The sequence below is a fragment of the Dermacentor andersoni genome, chromosome 8 (genome assembly GCF_023375885.2).
Source record: "Dermacentor andersoni chromosome 8, qqDerAnde1_hic_scaffold, whole genome shotgun sequence".
Lineage (NCBI taxonomy): Eukaryota > Metazoa > Arthropoda > Arachnida > Ixodida > Ixodidae > Dermacentor > Dermacentor andersoni.
The window spans coordinates 81,405,016-81,419,606 of record NC_092821.1 but is presented as its reverse complement, the minus strand read 5'-3'; the positions used below and the strand labels follow the sequence as shown (position 1 = coordinate 81,419,606).

At 45.3% G+C, this 14,591-nt stretch overlaps 1 protein-coding gene across 2 annotated transcripts in view; it reads left to right on the top strand.

The window, feature by feature from the left end:
- lic (dual specificity mitogen-activated protein kinase kinase lic) overlaps window positions 1-13,412 on the top strand; it is a 35,825-nt gene extending 22,413 nt beyond the window's left edge. For both annotated transcript variants that reach the window (XM_050185458.3, XM_050185460.2), the window contains exons 7-9: window positions 5,385-5,462; window positions 9,232-9,371; window positions 10,641-13,412. In XM_050185458.3, the coding sequence (XP_050041415.1) occupies window positions 5,385-5,462; window positions 9,232-9,371; window positions 10,641-10,800 (378 nt within the window). In that variant the 3' untranslated portion in view covers window positions 10,801-13,412. The remainder of the gene's footprint in view (window positions 1-5,384; window positions 5,463-9,231; window positions 9,372-10,640) is intronic.
- Window positions 13,413-14,591: the final 1,179 nt, after the last annotated feature.

The following is a 14,591-nucleotide window of genomic DNA, read 5'->3' as shown; positions in this document are numbered from 1 at the left end:
TGCATTAAAGAGCTGTCTGATAGTGACCACAACAGACATTTTAAGCATGAAAAAAAATTCACATTCTGTTTAGGTAAGTTCTGCAGGCCTGATATTATCCTAAGTGCAAAAATTAGAGGCATTCTGTTTTTCCTGTTATAAAATTCGGCAAATTTTAGATTCGGGAGCACATTACAATAGAGTGATTATGGTATTTCATGAAGTTTGAACAAATCAAATGAACCTCTAGTTTACTTTGCAAGCAATTGCATGGCCACGGACAATTCCTTTTTCCTTTAAAAGAAAGTAGAGTTTTGTAAATTATTCTTAAATATATGTCTCATGCATTCTTTATTGTGCACTTCCAATTTGAACCATACCTTTGCAGGTGCACTGTATAAAGCTCTAGACCAGCCTATAGACTGGTAGAATATTTTGTCCGAAATCAGTGTTGTTCTTTTTTTCAAATGAGGGTTTATTATATGATAAAAACTGTCACCTATTTGGATTTTAGACACCAGGTGTGGCATCGATGGGTTCAGTCTTACAGTCTTAACATCACGATTTTCTTAATATTTTCACACATCTGAATCGATTTTGGACAGAACAGATTTACGGAAATTCCAGCTTGCATCTTTACTCAGTCTAAAATGCAGTGTAGTGCAATGTTGTTGTTGTTATGTAGTTGGTAAGCGATTAACTATGCTAGCCACAAGCACACATGACCAAAACAAATGATGTATTGTGAACTGGTGTGGAGACTTCAAAATGTGTTCACCTCTCGTCTTTTTGATTTTGTGTTCATTCTGACCTACCATGCCTGTGATTACAATAATGCTGACGTGCAGTTGCCAACCGATAATTTAAACTCTGTGGGACTGCCTAAATCTCGGCATAATCAAAAGTCTGAAATAATGGACCCAACAGAAAATAAGTGTCTTTATTCCAAAAGTGGCCAGAAAGGCTTGTCAGCGCATTACTGCATGCACATACGGTTGCATGCGACCTGTTCAATCCTTATTTCGACCACTGACATGCGGCAACTACAGTTAGACTAAAGTACAGTCAATGCATTTGCCAAATCTTGGTTCCTTGTCAACTTGAACAGATCACGCTATGATCACGGGGTTTATTTGCAACAGTCATTGCCCACCTTATTGGCGCGTGCATCGACAGTTGAGTTAGCACAATTTGAAGCTGCTTGATGGTTCTGAGCTTGGCTTATCTTGGCGTTAGGGTGCTCTTGGCAGCTACTGGATCGATTAGGCTTTGCTACTTCCAGTTTGGAGGTACAGTTAAACCTGGATGTAACGAACCTATATGTAACGAATTCCTGGATTTAACGAAGTTTTTAAATTCCCCAACGCTGCCCCCATTGAAGCCCATGTATTTTCGACCTTGATGTAACGAACGCGTTGCGGCGGTTAGCCTTGATGTAACGAACTCCCAAAGCTGATCAGTCATTACTTTTAGCACTTTTAAAGGGCCCCTGAAACGGTTCGGACAAATTTTGTAGACGGGTAGGGTACAGCTTAAGTAGAACATTCGCACCACAATTTAAGTGAAGCGTTACGTATTAATGGAGCTACAAGCGATTAGAAGTTACCCTCCTCCCCAGCCATGCTTTTCCTCCTCAACTCGTTCGCCGAGCGAGCGGGGCTAAGCTCCGCCTTCACTGGTCCTGCGTCACGATGCGATGTCACATCGTCCACTTCCGGTTGTTTTAAGCCCGCCCCCGCCCGCGCGAAACCTCTCCGCTAGACGCTTGGCTGTCGACCCCAAGCGAGAGCTATCGAAGCAGCGTGCGTTGCGAGCATTCTGTCGTAGCGCCGAACGTGTCTGGTATTCCGTTAGCCACAGGCAAGCCGGTCATATCGGCAAATGACTGGAGGCATAAACTCAAGCTGATGAAGGAACTTTGGCGCAGACGTACGTGAGCGGCCTGATGGGTCTGCACGGTCTAGACACTTGTTGGCGCAGCGCTTAACCAGCCAAACACAGCGCTAATATTGCTCTAACCAAGTGTAAAACATTTTAAACATTTATAAAAACAATGTGTTGATGATTACACTCCTGCGAAAAATACGCACCAGCAGCAAAAAAGAATACGCTTCGTTGCTGCTACTGTGTATGGTTGAGCTCTATGCCACCAGGTGGCTGCACCGTGCAGACTATTCACATTTGCCCTTCTGCTCATCTCGGCTCATCCCGTTACGGCACAGTCAAGCGGCCAGACCCTGTCCCCTTGCGCTTACGTTTGCCCCGCGAAACGCTAGTGCGTCAGTAATCTTCCGGTGTAAAGTGACGGCCACAAACGCGCAAATCCTGGCGCCGATCGGATAGCGGCAGTCCGATGCGCAGCAGCACGGCCGCCTCGATCACGCGCGCACGAGCCCCGCCGTGCGCGCGTGATCGAGGCGGCCGTGGCAGCAGCCAGTTCGCTCGTACGCTGCCCTGCAGAGGGACACGATGTCGCAGCTTGACATATTGCCAGTCACTACGTTTGCAGTCCACAAGGCAACAAAGTCGAATCATAGTGCTCGCGAAAAGACAGACCAACTCTGACCGCGGAGCTCTCGTCAAAATGGAGTACGTTGTAACACAAGCAGACGACACTTGCTGTGTGCCGGAAGTGCTTAAGTGTACTGAAAAATTGTTCTTGTGCATTCTCTTTCTGCTACTTTCTCTTTATAAAAACAAATTAACTAACATTCCAACTATTACGAAGATCATTTGTTTACCATAAAGTTAGAAAAATTATCGATCACGCGCCCTGGTCAGCCAATCAGATAGCTCGCCCACGTGACGTCATATGGGTTATTTGCATCATATGGGTAGGGGCGGCTTAAAATTCCGCCGAGCAGTGCGCTGCGATCGACAGCGATGTGCATGTTTAAAACCTTATAATAAATTACACGCTTTACGCAGAGCACTTAGATGTGTCAATTAATGATCAGAAGGACCTACTCTAACGACTCAGTACGTTTGTAGAAAATCGCCAAAATCGTTTCAGGGTCCCTTTAAGAAAAATTCGGCCGAAGAAATGCTCTAGATTATTGAATATTAATGCTGTAAGGAGCCAGCAGCTACGCGAACGCCAGGGATTGCCGCGACCGAGCAAAGTTAGCGATGATGATGATGATGGCGGCAACTAGCGCCGCTCCGTGCCTAACGTAGCAGTCTTTTCAGGCTTTGCTTGTCTAGCGTGGCACCAGGTGGCATTGGTATCGGCAGCTGATTTCTCTTGCAGAATTATTTTGTTTCGTATGGATTTGAGGACAAGCATTCTTATTTTGTGATTTTCATTTGTTTCAACGGCTTAGACACACTTATGTGTAAGAATTCACTTGAAAAGCAACGCTGATAGCCGGTTCTTTCATTGCCAAGGCGCCGGAAGGGAGAGGGGGAGGGACGATGACGAACGATATCCGTCACTTTTTTTTCTTTCTCTATGGATGCGTTGCATTCGCCATCTTGAGTGTTGTCCTGCGTTCTGCACGTGTGCGTGTGTCAACTGTGCTCTGGTACTGGTTTGTCCGACTTGTTTTGGAGGTGCTAGGCCTGCCTGTCGGCGTGTAGTCGTGCGTCTCCGCTTCTAACTGCGTCGTCGGTTGGTTGTGATGAGTTCTACTGCCAGAAAACGAAAAGTTCTGTCTTTTGAAGACAAACTCGCAATTTTAAATGCAGTCTCCGCGGGCGAGAAGAAGAAGGACGTTGCCACCCGTTTCAGCATTCCAGCGAGCACACTATCAACGATTTTGAGTGCGGAACACAGCATCAGAAACGCAGTGGAGTCGGGAACAAGCTCGAAGAAAAAAAGACTGAAGCTGTCCACATACACTGATGTGGACAAGGCAGTGTTCACGTGGTTTTTGGACACGCGAACCAGAAATGTACCCATAAGTGGCGCGATCTTGCAACAGAAGGCAAAGGATTTTGCGTGTATCTTGGGTCATGACGATTTCAAGGCAAGCAACGGGTGGCTGCAGGGATTTAAGAGCCGGCACGGTGTCGTCGGAAGAGTAATCAGCGGCGAATCTGCCTCCGCAGACAGCGATGCTGCTGCTTCGTGGGTGGCTGACAAGCTGCCTGGAATCCTGAGTCGCTTCGAGGCGGCTGATGTCTACAATGCCGACGAGACAGCTCTATTTTATCAAATGCTTCCGGGCCGCACGCTAGCGTTAAAAGGCGATGACTGCCGCGGTGGAAAGCAGAGCAAGCTCCGCATAACGATTCTGCTGTGTGCCAACCTCGACGGCACAGACAAGCGAGTCCCGCTATTTGGTGTTTTAAGGGAACGAAGCGTATGCCCGTGAAGTATGTGGCGAATTCCAAAGCGTGGATGACTCGGCCAATATTTTCTGAGTGGTTAAAAGAATTTAACCAGGACGTCAAGCGGCAAGGCCGTCAAGTTTGCCTACTGCTGGACAATTGCTCGGCGCACCACGTCGAGGGCCTGCAGCTGTCGAACATCGAACTGCATTACTTCCCGGCCAACTGCACGTCCCTAATACAACCCCTGGACAAAGGGGTCATTAACAGTTTTAAATGCTGTTACCGGCGCCGACTAATCCTGAAAATACTTCTCGACATCCGTCTGGAACGGGAGATGAAGATCGACATTTATCAAGCAGTCGAGATGCTTGCTGCCTCCTGGCAAGAGGTCAGGGCAGAAGTTATCGCGAATTGCTTTTTAAAGGCCGGAATAGCCAAAAACGCACGGGCTGGTGCCGACGAGGAGGAGGAAGACCTTTCTACTCCGTCCAATGTGGCCGAAGCGTGGAACGAGCTATGTACTAACGGTGGTGTACCCGACGACGTTGAACTGACTGACTTTTTGTTTGCCGACAACGCCGCCGTGACTACAGAAGAAATGTCTGATGCAGCAGTAGCTGAAAGCGTGCAAAATCCGGATGGCGGTGATGATGGTGCTTGTGAGGCAGATCCGTGTGACGTGCCTACTGCAAAGGAGGTGATGAACGCAATGGACGTTATGCGCCGTTTCGTCGGCTCGCTCGACGATGAAGGAGCTCTACACGATTTAGCCTCTTTGGAGCGGCGTGTTGTGCCTACACTCGTGCCGAAGAAGCAAGCGGAAATTACGCAGTTTTTTAGTGTAAAATAAATGATTGAAGGGTGAGTTCACCTTCACGGATATATTGAGCTATTTGGTTTCGTTTCTGCATCATTCGTACGAGCCTTCACGCGAAACCTGCATGTAACGAAAACCTGCATGTAACGAAAAATTGCGAGCTTTTGTCAACTTCGTTATATCCAGGTTTAACTGTAATACTGTTAACTTTCCAAGCAAAAACGTTATACTTTCTGCTCATCTCTGGGCACATTGTGGCGTGCTTTTGTGACCGTGATTTTTCACAAGTCTCTCTCTCTCTCTCTTTGTGCAGCCTGAACGGATCAACCCAGAGCACTCGGACATGGGCTACGACGTCAAGTCTGATGTTTGGAGCTTGGGCATTACCATGGTGAGAACTCGTGGAAGACAGCCATTACCTCTTGCAGCTGACTCTCGCTTCAACTAGTACCACTTTAATAGTGAGAGATAAAGACGGAAAGGCGGGAAGGTTAAGCAAGGTCGCGTCTGGTTGACTACGCTACCTGTGGGGAAAGGGAAAGATGAAAAGCATGAAGGAGAGTCAGTGTGTGCACACCTGTAGATGAATGTTCACTCATGTATAGTCGCAAATCCAGTTGCCTTCCAGAAGCACTGTGGTCAAGTTCTGTGGTCAAGGTCTCGGGATGATTGCTTTCTAGAACAGTCTGTCATCTGTGTCAACACTCAACTTGTCAACATTTCTAACAGTCACGCGAGAAGACAGTTGAAAAAAATGCATACTCACAAGCAAAGAATCAAACAGCGCATGTATTGATATTTTGATGACCAGCACGAGGGCCTTGTTTGAAACAGATGAGGTGCGCAGCATTCATGCTTATACCAAGTGTTGTTTTTTCTGTCCTTTTTCTGTCTTTCCTTACAGAATTTTAAAAAGTTGCCCATGACAGATAGCACTGTTCTAATCCTTGAACTGAAGTTGAAGGGGCAGGTGTTAATTTCACAATAAACCGAAATCCATAATGGACTAATTAAGAAAATGTTAAGTTCTTAACTAATTACCTCATGGAACACATTGGAATTTACTAGGAGTGTGCGAATACCGAATAGTGGGTTTTTAGTCAAATATTGAATCGGGTAACAAAAAGAGGAACAAGTATTGAACAATATATGGGCTAATTTTTTATTTAAAAATGTCCATACATAAAAGCACTACACGAAGAAACAAGACGGAAACGCAAGTTGACAGGACTAAGCTCGTTTGTCCTGTCAGCTTGTGTTTCCGTCTTGTTTCTTCATGTACTGCTTTTATGTATGCACATTTTTAAATAAACGAAATAGACCCATTTATTGCACTGCTTTTAAGTCAGTCCATTCTTAAACAAAACCAAAGATTGAGTCGAATGTCCAATAACAGAAAACTTGTTGTGAAGTTTAATGCTTAAATATTTTGCAAATAAAAACACAGTGCTCCACATGCTTGAGAGTGTACAGTCGACTTCCATTAATTTGACCCTGATGGGACCAACGAAATTGGTGTAATTATCCGGCGGGTCGAATTAAACAAGTGGCACTGCCGATTCGTTTGGTAGTATTTGCCCCCATCCTAACGAGCCCCCCAAATGTAATGCGCAACCACATTTTATGGGCTGAAAGTAGAAGAATAAGTTACACATTACATTAGAGCACGCAAACAAAGTAGAAGGGGAATTCACATTATTAGATATTTTAGCAAAAGGAACAGTGATATCAGCTAAATTTACCTTCAGAGAATGGAACTTGGTTTATTAAGCTCCATTGTCATCACTCTAGCGCTGTCTGTGAAGCACCACAACAGCTCGTCCTCTGTACAGTCCACAGCACGTTCGACATTCTGCATTTATGAAAGGACTTCGCCACTTCATCCTGCAATGCATGCGATTCTGCAAAACGCCAAGAAACATGTGGCGTGGCTTGTTGCTGCTAGCTTAACATGTAAAATAACTTATCGTTTAAATGTGCTTTTGTAATGAGACTGAAAGGGGTGCATCCTCATCCGCCGTGCCCAAACGGGATCTGTCGCCATCCTTGGTCGCAATTTCCTGGCAGCAGTTGTGATGACGCCGGCTAAGCTAGCAGTGGCGGTAGGCTGTTGCGAACGTGGGTTCAATTTTTTTTTAGTCTCCAGTTTTGTGTCAGATTGCACCACCCAAGCAATTTCGGAACCAATTTTCATGCGGGGGAAAGAAAGGTGGGTGTTAGATTACGATAAATACTGTAATAGTTCATTGTGAGCTAACATCCTTGCTTTGAACTCTTCCTGAGGCAGGCCAACAATGGGCGTCTTTGACGGCAGATGACACACCACATTTGACGCATTCCTTGTACCTTAGGTGCCGCCGAGGTGGACGCCACGACTATTGGTGTCACCACTGCGGTCACCATTGGGGTCGGGCGCATGCGTGATGCCAACCAAGTTTGCGTTGTCCCGCAAGCGCTAATTTCAGTATCAAGAAATGCTTGTGGCAGACACCATAGAGTGAGTTTTGACAGAAACCAAAAGGTGGCAGCACAATAAAACATTTTTCTAGAAGTCATGAAAGGCTGCAGCACTAAAGGGCCCCTGAAATGGTTGGGAAAAATTTTGTAGACGCACAGGGTACAGCTAAAGTTAATCATTCGCATTAAGAGAGCTACAGACGATTACAATTTACCCTCCTCCATAGCCATGCATTTTCTCCCTAACTCGTTCACCGAGTGATCGGGGCTGATTCGCCTCCACTGGCTCTGCGTCATGATGACATAGTGTGTCGTCTACTTTCGGTTCTCTAGGAGTGAGCACGCGAAGCCTCTCCAACCTCTCCACCAGCTGCTTCGCAGTCGACCCCAAGCGAAAGCTATCGAAGGAGCATGCGTTGCGAGCATTCTGTCACAGCGCCGAACGTGTCTGGTGTCTGGTAACGTGTTAATGATTACGCTCCCGCTCCACCAGATGGCTGCACTGTGCAGACCGTTCACACGCTTCTGCTCATCCTGTGAAACGGCACGGTCAAACTGCCAGGCACTGTCCCCTTGCACTTGTGTTTACCCGAATACCGGACTCGCAAAACACTATTGTGGTAGTAATCCTCCGGTGTAAAGTGACAGCCGCAAGCGCGCAAATCCTGGCGCCAATCAGATAGCGATAGTCCGATGCGCTGCAGTCACTCCACTCGTCTGCTGCCTTGCAGAGGGACACTATGTCACCGCTTGACATCGCCAGTCACTACGTTTGCATCCCACAACACAAAAAAGGCGAATCATGGTGCTTGTGAAAAGAATGAGACTGACACTGACCGTGGAGCTCTCGTCAAAATGGAGCATGTTTTAACACAAGCAGATGACGCTTGCTGTGTGCCGGAAGTGCTTAAGTCTAGTGAGAAATTGTTCTAGTGCATTCTCTTTCTCTTACTTTCTTTTTATAGAAACAAATTAACTAACATTCCAGCTGTTATGAACAACATTTGTTCCCCATAAAGGTGCAAAATTGTCAATGACTAGCCCTGGGCAGCCAATCGGATAGCTCACCCTACTGACGTCAATTGGGTGATTTACGTCATATGGGTAGGGGCGGCTGAAAATTCCGCCGAGCAGTGTGCTGCGATTGGCAGCAATGTACATTTTTAAAACCTTATAATAATTTACACGCTTTACGCAGAGCACTTGGATGCGTCAATGACCAGAAGGACCTACCCTAATGACTCAGTACATTTGTACAACATCGTCAAAATCATTTCAGGGTCTCTAAGCGGTGCTTTGTTCTGAAAATGCACATTTTTTCCGAACATTCAGTTTTCACTGTACGGGTACGACCATGACCATTTCAACCTTGTTTTCACCACCATACTTGTATGCCAACGACCCTCAAAAGATTAAACTGCTTCAGTCGGCTAAATCAATGTGAATGCTCATGTGTTAGCTTGTTCTTTGTGTACACTGCACGTTTATTCGGCAGTGACTGTCAATTATTATGGGAAATTGCATTATGTGATGAAATGGTAGTTTCTGCTGACCAAGCTTCGGGGGTAGCAGCAGCGGGCATGAGAAGTTGCGTGACAATTTTGCAGCATCTGTGCAGCAACAAAGTGCATGTCTCCTATTTCATGCGTTGGTACCATTGTGTTGATTGTCCCTAACCTTGCTGCTCACTTTGTACCTTGCAGATTGAACTGTCTATAGGCAGGTTCCCGTATCCCAGTTTCCGAACTCCGTTTGAGCAGCTCAAGCACGTGGTCGAGGATGACCCTCCCAGGCTGCCGACAGGGCAGTTCTCACCCGAGTACGAAGATTTCATTGACGCCTGGTGAGTTGTGGTCTTTGTCATTTGTGCTGTTTTGTTCTGGTCTGGATTCTTGGACGGTAAAATTCCTTTAGGTCAGAGTTGCTGCAGAAAGCTTAGACGTACGCCAAGTACCAAGGTAAGAAAAGTAACTAAAATGCCAGTGGATCCATTGCAATTGTAAATTATTATTGGTTGCCAGCTGCTGTCTGTGTTTGAAGAAACAGTAAACCTGAAGACTGAAGGGCCCCTCACCAGGTCTGGCCATTTTGAGCTGACAAGCGCCGTGCATACAATGTGCACTAACGATTGTGTCTGCTGAGTATTACATCCCCATGTGCTGCGGAAAGTGCTTAAATTTCAAAACCAAAAGCCATTTGCCCTTCCCCTCACTGGCGGCTTCCAGCTGGAGAGTCGATGTATACAGTGAAATCTCGACATAACTCATTTCAAGAGACCACGGTGAATTGTTCGTTGTTCTGAAAGATCATTATAGTAAAAGCCCCAAAATTAATCATTGTGCCCATCAACCCATCAGCTCATAAGTTGTCACCATATGAGCTGTCAACGAAAATGTTGCTGTTGGCTCTCGGCACGCGCTGTTGCTATTTTCCATAGATTTCGCCGCCATGCTCCAACAAAGTACCGTATAATAAGAGTGACACGCGTAAACCATACAATGATGCCAAGAAAATTACCACCAAGAAGGTAACTCCATGTCGCCTACAAAGCACAGTGTTCCTTGTTTTTTGCTTGTCACCCTCTCATGGAACCAATGCATAATGGCAACCAATATTTCGGCCTCTATTCCATGAATATTTTTATGAAAAGCTTCATGAGCATTTCCGTTTGTCGCGCAGATAATTCTTGCTGCTACTTTAGGACAGAGTGCCCGTTCACAGCATTCCTACAGAACAAAGTCTGCAGTTTAAGAATATACAGTCAGGATCTTGTGTATTGAAACTATTTTGTCGTATTTCTCACCAAATTCTGGTATTTTTTAGCTTTTGCTACAGTAGCCTTCAGCTTTGAAAGGTTGGCAGGTCTGCTTGCATGCAGAAGCAGCAGACTGGCATTTGGTGTTCTGTTGTGGGAATGTGGGCCTATCAGCAGTGTACACATTTAGAAAATTCCGTTTTCCATCTGATGTCCTTGTGGCTTCTCAGGTGCAGTTCTATAAGTTGCCTCTGCGTTTGTACAAGTTCGCAATATGCACTTTATTGTGTCACCAGTCGGTTAGTAGCAGTAAACTGACTTGCCTATCTGCTTTTCCCTCTTCTCTTTCTCTGTCAGCCTACAAAAGCACCCGACAAAGAGGCCGACTTACCCACAGCTACTCAACATGCCATTCCTTCAGCATCACTCTCAAGGCTCGGAGGAGATCTCCGAGTTCATTGCCGAGATCCTCGATGGCACAGAGGCCGCCAAGAAGGAGCCCTCACCGTCCGACTAGCCACAGCAGCAATGCTGTAGGCTAACCAGAGAGACTCAGTTACCACTCGACCTCACCTGGGGATGCAACACTACTGGATGCCTATATTTCAAGGACTGGCCAAACACCCAGGTCTTGCATAACCCAAGTGCAACACCGCCAACAGTCCCGATTGGACTTGCCAACGCACGTTGTGACGAGTCACTACGGTTCGCCAACGTTGCAGGGCTCACAGTGACGCTGCAAAGTGTTGAGCAAGCGATGATCCTCAACCTCAACGAGACTGAACCTCGAAGGAGAGCCTGCGGTTGCCACAAAGAGCAGCGAGTGTTGTGCATTCTCGGTAGTTCTCAGCATTCTTTGCAGTCTCACAAAACTCAAAGTGGAGCTCCCTAAGGTACTCAGCTCTGTGCGTCTGTGGCATTGTGTGATTTGCCATCGTACAAACGAGCTTTGGTGTGCCCGAGTACTTCCTAGCTCCGTAAGAGATCATCTGTCTTTGATGACGTAGCGAGACGCAGTGCTGACTGTGTGCAAGCTTTACACTGCTGCCTTTAAGCCACATGTCTTGGATTCTCGAGACACACCTGATGAGCTCCTGTGAGAGAACACCTGGAGGAATGCAGCCAGCCAGGAGCGATGGTGAAACACCTTTACACTGGATTTGACTGAAGCTGCTGTACGAGAGCTCATACTCTGCTGGGAAGAAGCAGGAATTCACTGTTCAGTTCCATTTTCAGTGGAGTGGTGCTGGTTTTTTATGCATCATTGACACCAACCTAAGCTACCACTTAGAATGGTTTCTTGCTAAGCACCAAGCAGCAACAACCTCATTGAACCAAGTGAGCAAATGTTGGTGCCAGGACATAGTGGCACTTTCCGTGTGCTGTTTGTGTGTGTGTTATGGTATACCATGCCAATCATGGGCTACTCCTGGATTGAAACGGTTTCAAATGCAGCTTGACTTAGGTCGCGCATACCATACGTAAGTTTAGCGCATGTCCTGTTCTTGCCCCTGTTCTTGAATCCTTCTGTTGGCCTGTTGTTTCGGAGCTTTTTTTTTCTTTTTTTTTTTGTAGGGGAGGAACAGGACCATTTAATGGACTTTATTTCTCTCTGTCCAGGATCGATGTGGTAGTTTAGATCTGAGGGGAACTTTGCGTGGTTTCTGCAAACCGTTGCTGTAAGGTTCTGGAGCCAAGCGAGGCGAAAGAGTCGTGGCTGAATGAAATTCGGTATGCGCTCGCTTGTGGTCAGAACGAATCTGTGCAATACCTTTGTTTGGAGACAATGGATGCTGGAGACAGCATTATAGTTCGGGCTGGCTTTGAAGCATTGCTAAAAGACACAATGCTTCATTAGTCATCATGCAGCTATGACTGCATTGCGCTGGCTGTATGGACCATGTGTTGATCCATGCCAAGCGTGCAGCATTGAACATAGCACTTGAAGTTCTGGATTGCATCTGCAAAGGAAGCATGAAGTATGCCAGCTGAAACTGTGCAAGTGTCATTCTCGCTCCCACTTTCTTAAATACGTCGGCAAACGTAACGGATGTCTATTGAGACATCCAACAGCAATGTAACTAGCCCGGTTGAAATGCTACACCTAACTGCTTATCACAGCTTATACCATGACACAAGCATTCTAATAACAGTGTTAATAAACCTCGGTAATGATGAAGTTGCATTTGGAGCAATATTTTGTTTGTTATAGCAGTATTAAAAGAATGAACAAAAATTGGTGCCTACCATATCACAGTTGAGGCCGTGCAACTGATTACACAAATAACGCTAAGGAATCCTTGCTTGCAAAACTCTTGCTTCGAACTAAACATGCATATATAGTAGTTACCTGTCACCCGGACTTGGTTCTAAGGAACAAGGAATCGAAAGCTTTGCCATTATATCTCCGGGTTCTTGCAAGGCTTAACACGTTTCCTGCTGGTCTTCGCAGCATGGGTTGCTCCTAGGCCTGTTCAAATTTTCTGTCTCAAAGTTCAGATTGTTGTCAAGATGTTTGCGGAAAGCCAACGTGAGCAGCGCATGTTTTTCTTTCGACCAGTGCCTGCAGCTTTTAAACACTTTATTTTCATATCCAGAGGGGCTCATTTACAGTTGTTGCTATAGCATGCTGTGTTGCTTCCCACATTCTTGGTTCAGCTATAGCAGTATACTACTCAAGGAAATAAAGCATGGCCGACCAAATTTTATAGCTACTTCATTATATGCAATAATTCATTATATCCCTATTCTTTATGTTGAGGTTCACCTGTTAGGATTTGTGATTGGCACCAACCAAAGTTAGGTGAACGAGATAGGCCTAACACACCGTTCGGCGACTGTTGTGCGGATGGACGATGTACCACAGTTGCTCTTACACTAGCGGCACCCTTTTGACAGGTGAAGCTGTGCATGCCTGCACCTTTCGGCAGCGAAATATTGCCACGCGTGACTTCTGGGTGCTTGCCATCCGCATACATTTTGCTATACGGCGCCTGCTTTACAGCCTTTACAAAAGTGCCTGTAAATTTATACTTTCTTGCTTTTTCGGAAGTTGTTGTTATATTAGAAAATGTTTCTAGAGATTTCTGCCATTGACCCACTTTGTGGCAATAAAGCATCAAAGTCATACTTGTTGAGAAAATTTTGTGTTGGCAAAATGCTGCCGACAACTCCAAAACCAGGAGGTTCCTTTGTAGTGTTTGAGTCCATTGAGACTGGCATTCTTTCAAAACTCTTATGTTTGTTAATTTGGCCGAAGAAAATGGTTTATTACTATTGAAAAGAATGAAGCGCAAACTATATCCTTTTTTCTTTCTGTTTCGTAAACAAAGCTGAGTTACACTGTAACCTCAGTGCCATTATGCTAGTGTGATGTTGTGGATTTCGAAGTATTTTGTTGTCGTTCGATAAAAGGAAAATTATCGAAACTTGCTGGGTTTGATTTTTAATTCCTTTAGTCTGCATTGTAGTCTTTGCCAATGAATGGTTAACTGGGCCCAATTGTGCTCTGTCAACGTCCATGATGTCATGGCATGCTGTTACAGGAACTTTAAGGTGGCGTTCGCACTCTTCGATCATTTTTATGTCAATTCTGGCTTATCTAGCCTTCTCTTATGCTAAGAGTGGCCACTTTGCTATTGCAGGATTTCAATTTACTAATGCTATTTAACATAATGTACTTCTTTGGTGCATATTAAAGGTACTAAAGAAAATGTAAGTTGACCTGCATTTATAAGTTTCTTTTCTACGGTGTCAAAAAAAAAAAGAAACACCCTTACCGTCAGAGGATGCTTGGTAAATAAGAAAAGATGCAAAAACAAAAGTAGGTGACGCCACTGTCTTGAAGTTTCTGCATCAGCCAGTCGTGATGTCATTGATTTTGACAACAGCTGCTTGGGCCACATTGCATCCAAAAAGAGCCAAAGACTGAACTTGGCAGGCTTCAAGAACTTTTGCTGAGCCACAACGGTTCAAGTACTTAGAAAGTGTTTGCAATCCATCGCATCATACTGAGTGCACTGGCTCTGTGGTTTCAGCGCGAAATTCAGAAATGAAATGGCGACTTTCCTTTTCTCTGATAATAACCAACCTATTACTGCAACATTCACGAAAACAGATCTTTGAAAAAATACCACATCTGTCTAAACTGCTTCAGTGTTTCTTAATATGTTTATTAAGCTTCATTAACTTCGATTTTCTACTTGAATACATGCAAAATGCAGAAATGCTTTCATGAGACAGCCACTGGAATGATTTGAGTGAAATGTGTTGCAGTTGAGAGGGAAAGTTGTATTCTAGTGACGCTAG